Source organism: Electrona antarctica, assembly GCF_951216825.1.
Source record: "Electrona antarctica genome assembly, chromosome: 19".
Lineage (NCBI taxonomy): Eukaryota > Metazoa > Chordata > Actinopteri > Myctophiformes > Myctophidae > Electrona > Electrona antarctica.
Window position 1 is genome coordinate 21,778,777 of NC_136800.1, and position 13,044 is coordinate 21,791,820.

The window sequence follows — 13,044 nt, forward strand, 5'->3', positions numbered from 1 at the left end:
TTATTCATTATTTATTTGTGGATCAAAATATGCTGGAAATTTTAATGTGGTGTCATTAAAATTAATCTTGATATGGCAGACTCACTATCTAGAAAATAAAAACATGGCACTTCATTTAAAATAGGTTGCAGACCCCTGTTATATGCGATTCTTTAGGGAGTATGTTTATAGACCTATTTACTTGTTTCTATGAGACATGGCAACAGCAGGAGACGAGCCTTCTGGATCAAACGTTCAAACGTTGAGATTGAAAAGGGTCATATATCGCTCATTTCTCAACCTTTAAAAAAAATTAAAACATCTCCATAATCACTGGGAAGTTAGCTTTCATATGCTGTATCACACCCAATTCTTCTTCAATAAAATGCTACGAGCGAAGACCATAACATTGGGGCCGCAGCAATACGCATGGCGCACGTATGGCATTTCAACTCATTCCTTCGTCGTGACTCGAATGAAATAAAATAAAATAAACGTTATTTTACTGGTGTTTTTCAATAGAAACAAATAAAGAGCGTGTGTGCAACAGTCAGTGCATATACGTGCATGCACTATAGGCTATATTTCCTCCTTGTCGGGATGGTGAGCTGAGCTCTTCACAGCCCGTTTGTCTTTCATATTATTCTTATAATATTTGATATTATAAACACTCATGGTTCTCTCATTTCTCAACCGTTTTTTAAAATGTAAAAATCCCCATATTCCTTAGGAATCTTGCTTTCATTCGCTGTATGGTACATGGTTCTATTTTTATCGAATTAAACAATATCAAACGAACTTGTATGTTCGGGGGTTAGACTATTCTGGGAACATTACGCATGGATTGCCAATTTGCCAGCCAATGCTGCGTATCTACTCGCAGTTCCATTCCGATCTGAAAGGTATAGGTAGGTGCCATTTCAAAGTCTTAGTTATTCATTTATGAATCAAATCAACTAGAATAAAGATTTTTACAGCTGCTTAGAACAGAAACAAATTAAGTGATGATGTGCGTATATCTCCCTCCCTTAGCATATGGCTGCGCCGCTGTAATGACTTTCCAATGAAAACTGCAAGTTACTTAACAAAATAGAGACATAGGCCTACAAGCTATGCACATCATGGCTGTGACAGCTTGAGGATCTGTTCTTTTGAGGCATAAAGGTGACAGCATGCAGTGCAATATGAATAATTAACCCAAATGTGACAAAGTCATGTCATGTCTATGGTGCCAGTCTGCAGAAATGTAATACCACTTGCCGAAAATGGCGCATTCCATGAGGACATCAGCTGGTGTCGTAAAGAGAATAGTACGGACATGTTCATTGGGTAAGCCTCAAAACTCCCTGAAACACTCCCATGACTAATTCAAGGCCGTTTTGCTCACACCACGGGGTGTCGAAAGCGCTTCTTACCTGGCCCATAATTGTAATATGACATTGCACCCGCCCCCACGTCTTAAAAACTGTAAAATTATATGTAATTAGATTCCACTTGCTTAATAGGGCCTCAGAGTGTCTTGTGTGGTTTATCACATCCACTGGACATTTTAGTTGCTTTGTAGGCCTACTTTTCATGAAATTAGTCAACATCTCCACAACATAATTGAAATTCGCAATAACATAACGCAACAGAAATGACAGAATCCTCATTAATTCAACGCAAGTGTAAGAAACAGACCAAGCTGTACCCTAAAGGTAGGGTATAAGTGATATTGCTTTGTTAAATTAAGTGTTAGATATATTGATTATATTCTCATTAATATAGAGTGTTTGTTCAGTATCAGGAGTCTGCCTGTCTCTCCAGCTTTTTAAAAAGGAAATGCATTTTCAGGTCGGGATTCCAATTTTATCAAACCAGGAGAGAAAACTCACACAGGATACAGATTAAACATGTGAAACTGGAAGCGATGACACAAAGAAACAAAATTGGAACTGAAACAAATTGGAACTGAAACACTATACAAATCTCAGCTGAAAAATGGGTACCGGCCTACTCTCACCTGATTGGCTGAAATCGTCATGGAAAGACAGTGACACCCCTAGCTGTTACTGAACAAACACTCTATAGCAATGATTACTATCACAATATAAACAGCTTTTTTTCTTTTCTTTCTTCTTTGGTTTTATTCAGAATATATCACTTACTTCAGAGTTAAATTGCCAAACGAACGTTATTCAAACGTTCGGGTGAAATGACACGCCTCGAGTGCTGCATTTACATAACCACTTTTTGCTTTTAATGATTACAATCAAAAACATTTGTACAACATTTTCAACATTAGAAAATGGATGCAGGATTTATTTGTTTTGGCTGACAGTAACTGCTATGAAAACAGACGTTGGGGCCAGAGAGGTGGGTGGGTGGGCGTCGTGTGGACATGAAGTAGAAAAAGAGCTGTATAATTGACGGACAAAAATTGTTCAGCGATGTATCAGAAAAAAAACGTCCATGTCTTCTCAGCCGTTCTTAAAGCATGTGAGGCAGTCGGTGATATTTGTATATCTTGTTCCTTCAACAACAACAAAAGGTTGGGGGCTGGGGGGTTGTTAACCTGCATAATGTGAAGCTAAGATGTATAAAATTAATAGCGCCTCTTATCATAGAGACTGCAGTCATCGTAACCTAGCACAGCAAAGTGTTTTTTTTTCCTTTTTTTTCTGATACATCCGCACAGGAAGCTGTGTCAATTGCAGACATGTCAGAATGAATTGTGGGTAATATGTGACAGACAGGGGGCGGTGTGTGTATGTGTGTGGGATGGGTTGTCACTCATTCTCTTTTCTCTTTTTATTACCAAACCAACAGAAGAAAAAAAACAAAACAAAAAACAAGCATGACAAAAGGCATGTGGAGAGAGAAAAATACTGAACAGTGGGGAGTCGTCTCAGAGCCATAAATAGACTGTATTGGATATTTAGGACCCTGGATGGGGGGCGGGGAGGGGGGCGGGGGTCAGGGGCGGAGTCAGCTGAGGTGGAGAGGAGGAGAGAACTGGCAGCGAGCCTTCAAGTAACGGGATATCCCAGTGCAGTGTCCTGTGTGTTGATTGGGCGACCGGGGCGGCGTCCATGTCTACATCATGGAGCAGGAGGTCTTTCCTGGTTGCACGTCGCCGTCGATCCTCTCTGCCTCCAGGATCATCCTGCGGAACACCTCCACGGCCGTCTGGGGGGACAGATATTTGATTGTTTTTACCTCATGTTTCTTTGCAGATTTTCATTCACACAGTTGCAGACAGTGCAGGGGTCCACAAGAGCTGAGGCCCATTCTACAAATGCCTTAAGTTCTAAATCAGTAGTTCTCACACTTTCAAGATGTTTCAAAAACAACGCGGCACGAGGTGACGTGCTGTGAGCTTGTTGTACATCTGCTATTTTTGAATAATAGCCAACGCAAAAATCTAAAATGACAACAGATGCTTTTGAGGTTTGAATGGGTTAAATGACTGTATACCAATGGTGGTGGAAGTACTCACAAGTATCAGAGTAAAGGTACAAAAGTATTTTCATCAATATGTGAGTTCATAGATGGACTGACCAATATGTACACAGTAACTAGTAACTGAAGTTTTCAAATAATTTTAGTTCAAATACAATATTTGCCTCTGAGATGTAGTGGAGTAGAAGTAAAAGTATTGCAAATTGGAAACACTCCAGGAAAGTAAAAAATACCAAGAAATTGTACTCAAGTACTGCAAGTGCTTAAAAAAAAACATACTTAGTTACTTTCCACCACTGCTGTATACAGTCACACACCAGATGGATCATATTCACTCATAACAATGCTCAGATATAATAGCCTAACCCAAACCCACAGAAACTTTACTGTTTTCATGTTGCATGTTGTATTTTAGAAATTCTGGACGGGTGACTGAATGGATGGATGGATGGATGGATGGATTTATGGGTGAGTGGATGGATGGATGGATGGATGGATGGATGGATGGGTGAGTCACGGATGATGGATGAATGCATGGATGAATGGACAGATTCTAGAGAGACGGAGAGATGAATGGACAAGCATGAACGCCATGTTTCTGTACAGTTCTTACCTGGTTCTCTTTAGCTGAAGACTCCATGAAGGTTGTTTCTCTACAGTTCTTACCTGGTTCTCTTTAGCTGAAGACTCCATGAAGGTTGTTTCTCTACAGTTCTTACCTGGTTCTCTTTAGCTGAAGACTCCATGAAGGATGCGTTCCAGGATTCAGCTAATGACTTCCCCTCTTCGCAGCTGATTACTCTGGAGGTCAGACATTAGTCCAGTCATGACACAAAAGAAGGCACTTTATTGCTGCAATGTTAACCTTCTCGGCTAAACCAAGATGGTCTGTTCGCAAATAATTCAGCTCTGGTAAATTTTGTGTTCATACAAGTGCTGAGCAGATAGCTAAAGGTACACAGTACAGTACACACAGAGAAAAGGTGCTAAAGTACAGTAAGTTGTAAAAGCTTGTTCCTATCTTCACTCAAAATAATATTTTACAATGTTGTTTTCTAACATTTTTGTGTCTTCCACCATTTCTCTGTCTCAGGTTTCAAGTTCAACTAAATAATTTGGCAAGCTACAGAAAGAACACTGAGGTACTCCACATGGTCCGTTTGTATTTACACACAAAGCCTTGATCTGATGTAAAATGTCAGTGTACATCACAACATACCGCTCCATATGTAGGTCATTCTTATTTCCAACCAACATAATTGGTACTCTGCAGAGGGAGGGGAAAAGACAGGAATGCTGAAGTTATGTACAGTGTGATACTTTATCTTTAAATGCCATGTTACGCAAATGAGGATGATAGTAGGCGATACTCACTGAACTTTCCCCACCATATCCAATAACTTTTCATGGATAACTTGTACAACTTCAAAACTGTAAACGAGATTTTTTTTTTCAGTCTTCATATCCCATATTATAAATTCTGCAGTCTGGTTATTATATATGATGTGAACTTATAAACCTTTTATTAAAAAAAAAAAAAAAAAAGAAGTAGAAATGTACCTTTTGTTAGATGTGACAGAGTACACCAGAATGTACCCATTGATATCTATGGAGTATGTCTGCGGGAAGATTGAGTACTCATCCTGGGGACAGAAAAAGAAAATCAAAGTGATACAGTAGTACTGACATGACAACATATCATTCGAATAGTTATTTATATGTTATAACATGAAAACTACACAGACAAAATACAAGAATCTAAATAATACAGAAGCTACTAAATGACATACCTCTTCTATAAACCTTTGTTTAATTTAGCCGAGCTATTCCAGTGTTTGTCATAATACTTCACCAGTAAGTGCATCTTTTGGCAACAGCCCACTTTAGCAGTTTTGACCCTGCTTGAAGTCAAGTACGTACCTGACATGAACAAGCATCAAATAAAGTGGGCTACAGCATCCAAGTATCAACCTCAAACGTGACCGGTAGCACTTGCTGGCAAAACCACAAGAGCCAAACGAGGCAATCAATATAAAGATCAGGTCTAGATTTCTTCAATTAAAAACCCTTGACTGTTAGTAGCTGCTAATTCAAACTCCCTGACAGCCACACAGCTGAAAAGAGTGCCTTGGACCTGATTTTTATATTGATTACCTGACGACAAAATATGTGACTTTATCTTTCTTCATTTTATGCCACGTTGTGAGCACTGAGCAGTGATAAGTTTCACAATAAATTAGTTTCAATTTTGTTTTAGTCACATTTTAGACATATGAAATGTTTTACTTTTAGTAAAACTTTACCTGACTAAATATTATAAGATTGTAGTTAACTAAATCTTCAGTTGATATTGTCGACTAAAATGTATTTTGGCAGACCTTGATGACATCATAATGCCTGATTGTGTTTTGGCTGTGTGCCGAAAATGTCCGATCTACAAGATCTACAAGCTCACAGCGGGTTCGCAACGTGTTTGTCAGCTATTTTCAGAGCGTGACACCTACCCATAGTTCTACTGGATCTCTTGTCCACTAGTCCTCCTTAACATTTTAGTCTATTTTTTTTCTATTTGTTGACGAAATTGACAGTATTAGTCATAGTTTTAGTCATCATAGCTGTGAGAAAAAAGGTAGTTGATGAAAAAAAAATTAGTTGACACAATTAAAGGTAGGGTAAATGGTGTTTCTGGGTTAAAAGGTTAAATCACTATATTCTAATAGTAATCATTGTTAGAGTGTTTGTTCAGTCTCAGGGATCTCCTTGTCTCTCCAGCTCTTTAATAAACAGAAAATTCATTTTCAGGTAGGTGACAACATTTCAGCCAATCAGGTGAGAGTAGCCATTTATCAGCTTACGTTTTATAGTGTTCCAGTTCCAATTTTGTCTGCTCAATTATGTAGGGAGTGTATCGGCGCAAGTGTCTGGCCAGAACATCCGTCAGATGTATTTCCCCCGGATACGATATTTGTCAATCAGTCACAAGACTTGTTTTATTCACCGAGATTGTAAACACATGTGATTTGTAAAGCATCAACGTCATTTCCTTGAGCGGTACTTCCGCCAAAATCCCGCTACTTTCGCTGATACACTCTAGCGAAGGCCAGGGTGCCCAGGGTGGTATCCTCCTGACTGCATTCTCTATCCTGATTGGATAAAATTGGTATCCCGACCTGAAAATGCATTTTCTGTTGAATAAAAAGCTGGAGAGATATGGAGACTACTTACTGAACAAACACTCTATAGTATAGAGTGTTTGTTATAGAGTCTATGGTAATGAGTCACAATCTCACAATAGAGCTTTTTAATTTATTTTAACAAAATAAAATCACTTACTGTACCCTACCTTTAACACTGGTTGTGAGTTAAGAATTCCGTGAAGAAGTTTGCGTACCTGTCCTGCTGTGTCGACCAACTGAAGGTGGTACTCCTGTCCGTTTATTGTGATCATTTTGGTGAACGCTGCAGGACAGGGAAAAGTCAGAAGAGCAATCCATCACTGATAACTCTGCATGAAGTACTTCCACGGATAGCGATAGTGATTTACGATGACAATTAAAAAAAAGAAGATATAGTCAGGCAGAAACCTTCTATCTCCATATTTAATCTTTTTATATTTTTGCATAGATTAATCTCTTCGCCATATGACAGTGTCATGCAAACGTGGAAATCACCAGTCTACAAGCTCACAATGCTGTAGATTTTTGGTGATTTTGTTTGAATTGTCACATATAAATGGCATGCCCAAAATAGGGACGCTGGATTCAAAGTGGTTAAGTCTGTTGTGGGTGTTACATATTTAACCAATGCAAGAGCTAAAATAAAAACTACGTTGCACTGTTCCACTGGAACACAGGTTATTTTTCCCATGTCCTGAAAAGTAACAGTTTCGGACACAAGGTTTCCTGTCCGTCAGTCAGGTCACGCCTCCATACATAAATGGTTGTCGGTCCATTACGCCTTGTGACATCACGCGCCCCCATATATGGTTGTCAGTCCATTACGCCTTGTGACATCACGCCTCATGACACGTCACACCACCATATATGGCGGTCAGTCCATCACGCCTTGTGACATGCTCCATATATGGCTGTCTCCATATATGAAGATCACGACACTGACCTCTTCAAAACCTGGATAGCCAGACATGGAGAAGACTGGATCATCACCTAGATATGCATATATGGAGCTGGCCAGCAACTCTAGATCTGACAACAAACCCTTAGATCTCCATATATGGAGCTGACCTGTTCTGACATTCCATATGTTGATCCAGCCCCACCCGTCCTTCCTCTTCGATGTCTCCCTTTTGACTGATACCTGTCCATCCAAACTCTAGACGGGCCCGCCCGAAGTTATTAGTGCAGCCGCCCCCGGCAACCGGCAAAAACTCAACAGGCCCGAAAATGAAGGCCCGGCCCTACCTGGGCCCTCATCAAACCCTGTATAGACACTGACCCCGTTGCCACCCTCAGATCTCCATATATGGAGCTGACCTGTTCTGACATTCCATATGTTGATCTGACCTCATCAAACCCTGTACACTCAAGACACGCTCCATATATGGCAGTACAGAATTCATTCCATATGTTGATCTGTCAAAGCGCCAACGCTCGCCCAGACGCCCAGGACAGCAGTCTACCGTCACCCAGGCGGATGCGTACACGTGGCCTCTCCCTTTATGGTGAGGTCACTTCTCGCCCTCAAGGCGTCTTGCTGGTTCTTATTAGACTGGGCAGCCACCAGGGGTGAATGCACAGTATGTAACTTTACGCAGTAAAGTCTCAGGGCTCTATCGTATACCATGCCTTACCCGCAATCATTAACAATTATCCGTCAACTACGCATTTATGTAGCGTAAATGGTATCTTGCGGCCACTATACCCACTATACATTATGCCAACACACGGGGTGGAGGTGTGTCTGTAGGCGTGTTAGCAGCAAAAGTGAGACTGTGTTGGTCGCGAAGTGGATGACAGATAGTCAGGTACTGGACACATAAAACAACTCTCCGTATGAAATATAAATGTATCCCAAGGCAGCACGCGTTGCTCTTCCATGGGCCATAGTAAGATATCACTGGGCATAATGCGTAATGGATAATGGATCTCTTAAATGGCATGTGACACGGTGATTGGTTTAATTATTGTAACGCTCAAACCACACCTATGCATAATGTAACGGGTAGCGGAGGTGTTTTAAGGATTTAGTCTGTGGCACAAGATAGCTAATTGTACAGGGCCTCTTCCCCAAATTACGGATAAAGTGACGCAAGATAGGGCCCTCCCTCAGTGTTTAGATAACTCTGAAGCATGTACACAGGGTCCTGTAGTTCTCTAAAAATGAACACGTTCAGTCTACATTTCCTGTACCAAATACAGTTACACAATCATCTCTCATCTAGGACAGCAATGGGAAAAGTTTGTCATTGTGAAACCATTTGCCATTGTGGTGTCTTGAATAGCTGCATGGCAGAATAAAGGCGATACTGTATGCACGTCAAAGTAGTTTGTATAGTGGTGGTTTGTACTGAGCCCAAAACAGCTATATCAATGCATATTGCAGGCCTGCAGGCCTATATCTGAACACAAAACCACATTCTCTGGAGCATTCAATTTGAGTAAAAAAAAATTGGTTGTAAGCACAAAAAGACACAGCAGCAGCACAGTGTGACCCACTTACTGTTTTCTATCGTTGGGTCATAGGAGTCGACAAACTGCCCTTCCACAAACTGAATTGTCAAAGAGGACTTTCCTGCAAAAAACACAAGCAATAATTAATCATGCTTCCTCAGCGAATGAAGAAACTTTAATGGATGACGTCAACACTGTCAAATGATCACGGTCTTAATGAATGAGATGCTGTTCGTCATGAGTTTTAGGCCAATGTGACACTGGGGGACACAGCTGTATATGCACTTAAACACGTGCACAGTAAAATCATTACTAGTGCTCTTTTACGGGTCCATTTGGTTCCACTGGTACAGTGGTACACTCTCAGAGTTAGGAGTGGCAATCCGGAACTAATTTGAATTAATATCGTTTAATTCATTATTTTATCCAATGGTGGAAAGTAACATTTACTACTACTACTACTACTAGACTACTATTTAGTAGGCCTACTGTGATTTAGGTATACAATTTTGAGGTGCTTTTAATTCAGTGAGTCAAATATTGTACTTTTTACTCCACTGCAATGATTAGAAAACTTTAGTTAGGCTACTAGTTACTTTGTAGATTCGGATTATTGTTGCAAAACATACCCCTTAATTCAGCTCTAAAATAGCCGATCTTCAAGCTCACACTTGTAGATCTGCTATTTTCAAAAGATTTTTATACATTTGATTTAGCATAAATGGGTAAAAGTACATTATATACTTATATACTTTTAGTCTTTTACTCATGTGGCCTACATTTTTTATTCTGGACTTTTAGTATAGCCTATTGATAAATTGTTAAATAAATTGAGTAGGCTTTCACAGCGAACGTTTTCAACTCATATCCTTGCTTCTGGGGGGTCCCTAAAGTTTGAGAACCACTGACATAGAATAGAAACAGGTTTATCCGAAAACTGATTTAGAAGACATTTGTAGAATCAGGTCCTCTGGTCTTAATGGATTAATACAGGATTAATACAGTAGTATCAAGACCCATTATTTATTCAGCATTTGAGCCACGGACCACCATTTGATGACATTTAACCTCTCAGACACGCGTAAAACTAAAGAATATTTTGTTATGGTAAACGTTGGTCAAAACTCGATTCTTCTACATTCTTTAATTGTGTAGACTTCTATATTAAGTAGGTTAAGCAACTCTCAAGAGATAAAGACCTATAAAGGTCGATTTGGTTACCAACTCTCTCCATCATTTATTTAGCTGGGGGTCACCTGGAACCCCCTCAAGGACCGCAGTGGTCTCGCTGCTCTTCCACAGAGACATGTTAAACTCCGGTGTCAGGTAGGACACCTACTGGTCGGCCAGTAGTACTGCCTGAAGCTCACAAATTATTATTTCCTCCTCTGGCCATCCATTAGATTAGCGCAATGGTTCCAAAACACTGGGTCGGGACCCATTTGTGGGTCGCCGTCACATTTTTATGGGTCCCTTTATTTTTTTTGTTTCTTACATTTTGATCTAGATCTGCTATTTTCACTAGTTTGGGTCCCGGGGAGACCTAAAATGTTTGGGAACCACTGCATCCTTTACCGTAACAGGATGGTGACACGGACATATATATATTCCTTATTTGGAAAATGTTTTTAAGTAAAGCCTATTCATGCTTCAATTGCTACAAACAGCTATAAAACCTATATCCATAAGTTGAAGGATACAATTAGGTCTGATAAAGATGTACCATGCATGTTCACAAAATATTATAGCCTATATTCTTTTGGACAAAATAGCCAATTATACATCGAGATTCCAGGCCAGATGTCTCTAGTGCCCACCTATCCTACATGTGTCATGGGACACGCCGAATGATTGATGAATAGCCTACTTTATTAACAGTTTGCAAACAGGAGAGTGGGCCTATAAAATAAAATGTCTGTTAAGAGGATTTTAGACACAAGAAAGCACAATGGCTATGGTAGAAGTTCACATCCCTGCATGGCTGCTATAGCCCATATAGGGTATACTGGTATAGGCCCTATAGGACATGAAACTTGCCGATTGTATGGCTTTTAAATGGACACAGGCATTCACAATGAATGTGATGCCACTGTGTCAGCATCCAGATCATCGTAGCCTACTCAGCGATATAGCCTACAGTAGCCTATATTGATCCTGCTGGAACCACAACACATAAGATTCCATTCCCCTATGTATGGCCTATATGACCAAGCCAATTTAGTCTAATAGCTAATCTTTGCTTTAAAAAGGTCAAAATATTTATATCACGACCTATTAACGGCGTCGATTGCGCTTCACACAGTGTGCGCAATCACGCGCGCGCGCGCGCACACACACACACACACACACACACACACACACACACACACACACACACACACACACACAGCCAGCAGGGCCTAGTCCGGAGATCTCTCTCTGTGTGTGTGTGTGTGTGTGTGTGTGTGTGTGTGTGTGTGTGTGTGTGTGTGTGTGTGTGTGTGTGTGTGTGTGTGTGTGTGTGTGTGTGTGCCAGGAAATCGACAAGGCCACGTCTCACCTGGTGGCGCGCTCTCATTCGTTCCATTGAGATGTCGCGTGACACATTGTGCTCCCTATAATTAAAGTTCATTATAGGGAGGCGTATGAACCGCTATTCTCGATGCCATGGCCGCCCGGACATGATCAGCGTCCAAGCGCCGCATCTGATCTGAGGCCAGGGCTGCCTGTATGGGGACCAATATTGTGTCTCTCTCTCTTTCGCCGTGTGTGGTTTGTACAAAAAAATCAAACTCACCTACGGATCTGTACCCGAGGATGGCGATTTTTCTGGATTTGGGCTGCGGCATATCTCGTGCTGGGTTATCGCATCTAGTCCTCCGGGTCTACCACAACCTCCCAACTGGAACGCATCAAAATTCAAGGAGCGCAGCTAGGCAGCGAGTCCACATACAATACAAACCCACCCCTGACGGCGAAAAGCCTGCTATTGTGCGCCACAATCATGCGAAATTATACATACACAGTTAGTCAAAGTGATATTTCAGGGCCATGAAAAAGCATGGAGTAGTATCTATAGATCTATAATAACTGCGTCACTCCCCTTTGCGATATAATTAATTAGTAATGAATGCCAGATCCTGATAGGGTGGACGCGGAGGAAGGGACTGCTCTGTCGCCTCTTGCTGAAGCGTGATTGGACGAAACGGCTGCATGTCAAGCGACAGCCCTCGGTCCGTGGAAAACGATTGGCTGTTACCGATATTATGACGTGCTGGGTGGTCAGCGGTAATGTCATTCATATCTTTAGGGTCAGGGAAAGTGGCCATACTATTCGTCAGGGAAGACGTCACCAAACCTACTCCGTTTCCTACCGTACCCCATATACTCTCATTGCAGTTGCAGAATATGTTCAAATATGTATTCATATGATATGAACGTGCGTGTTTATATCACACACACACACACACACACACACACACACACACACACACACACACACACACACACACACACACACACACACACACACACAGGCCATCATTTCCCACATCATTTATAATTTTCTTACAGTAGGTGTATGGCCTGCCACATATTTTAGCTTGTGTCGTTTTGATTTTGTATAGTTTTCCCACGCTTGTTTGGATTGTCTGTTTGGAGTTTAAACGCGTCACTGACTGTAGCCTACCTGCCGGCTGCCGAAGCTCAGCCTCAGAGCGCGTTTTGTCATTGTTTATTGGGAAGAATTAGCAGCTATGATTTTCATACAGTAGCCTACCCATCTCTCGCTCTCCCTCCATTGGCCAGTAGAGGTCCCCACAGCATCAGTTATGTCTGGCACATTGCCGTGTGCTACGGGACGCCATGCTTACCTCGACGATTTCCATCCACTATATTCCCTGGGAATGGCATTTACAACTCCCCAAGGACCTCGCAAACATGTTTTAGGCCTACTCTCTGGCTTATAGTTATGCCACCCAGCCATAGCCATAGGCTATGTGAGAGAATACAAATA

General features: G+C 41.2%; 1 protein-coding gene across 1 annotated transcript; it reads right to left on the reverse strand.

The window, feature by feature from the left end:
* Positions 1 to 2,195: 2,195 nt before the first annotated feature.
* On the reverse strand, positions 2,196 to 12,118 carry rheb (Ras homolog, mTORC1 binding). Its single transcript, XM_079529378.1, has 8 exons — positions 11,827 to 12,118; positions 9,100 to 9,171; positions 6,812 to 6,879; positions 4,981 to 5,063; positions 4,795 to 4,851; positions 4,640 to 4,687; positions 4,140 to 4,221; positions 2,196 to 3,147 (listed from the first exon to the last, which is right to left on the reverse strand). Exons 1-8 carry the CDS (start codon positions 11,876 to 11,878, stop codon positions 3,055 to 3,057), a joined length of 555 nt encoding a protein of 184 aa, XP_079385504.1. The 5' UTR covers positions 11,879 to 12,118; the 3' UTR covers positions 2,196 to 3,054.
* Between the last annotated feature and the right edge of the window lie 926 nt (positions 12,119 to 13,044).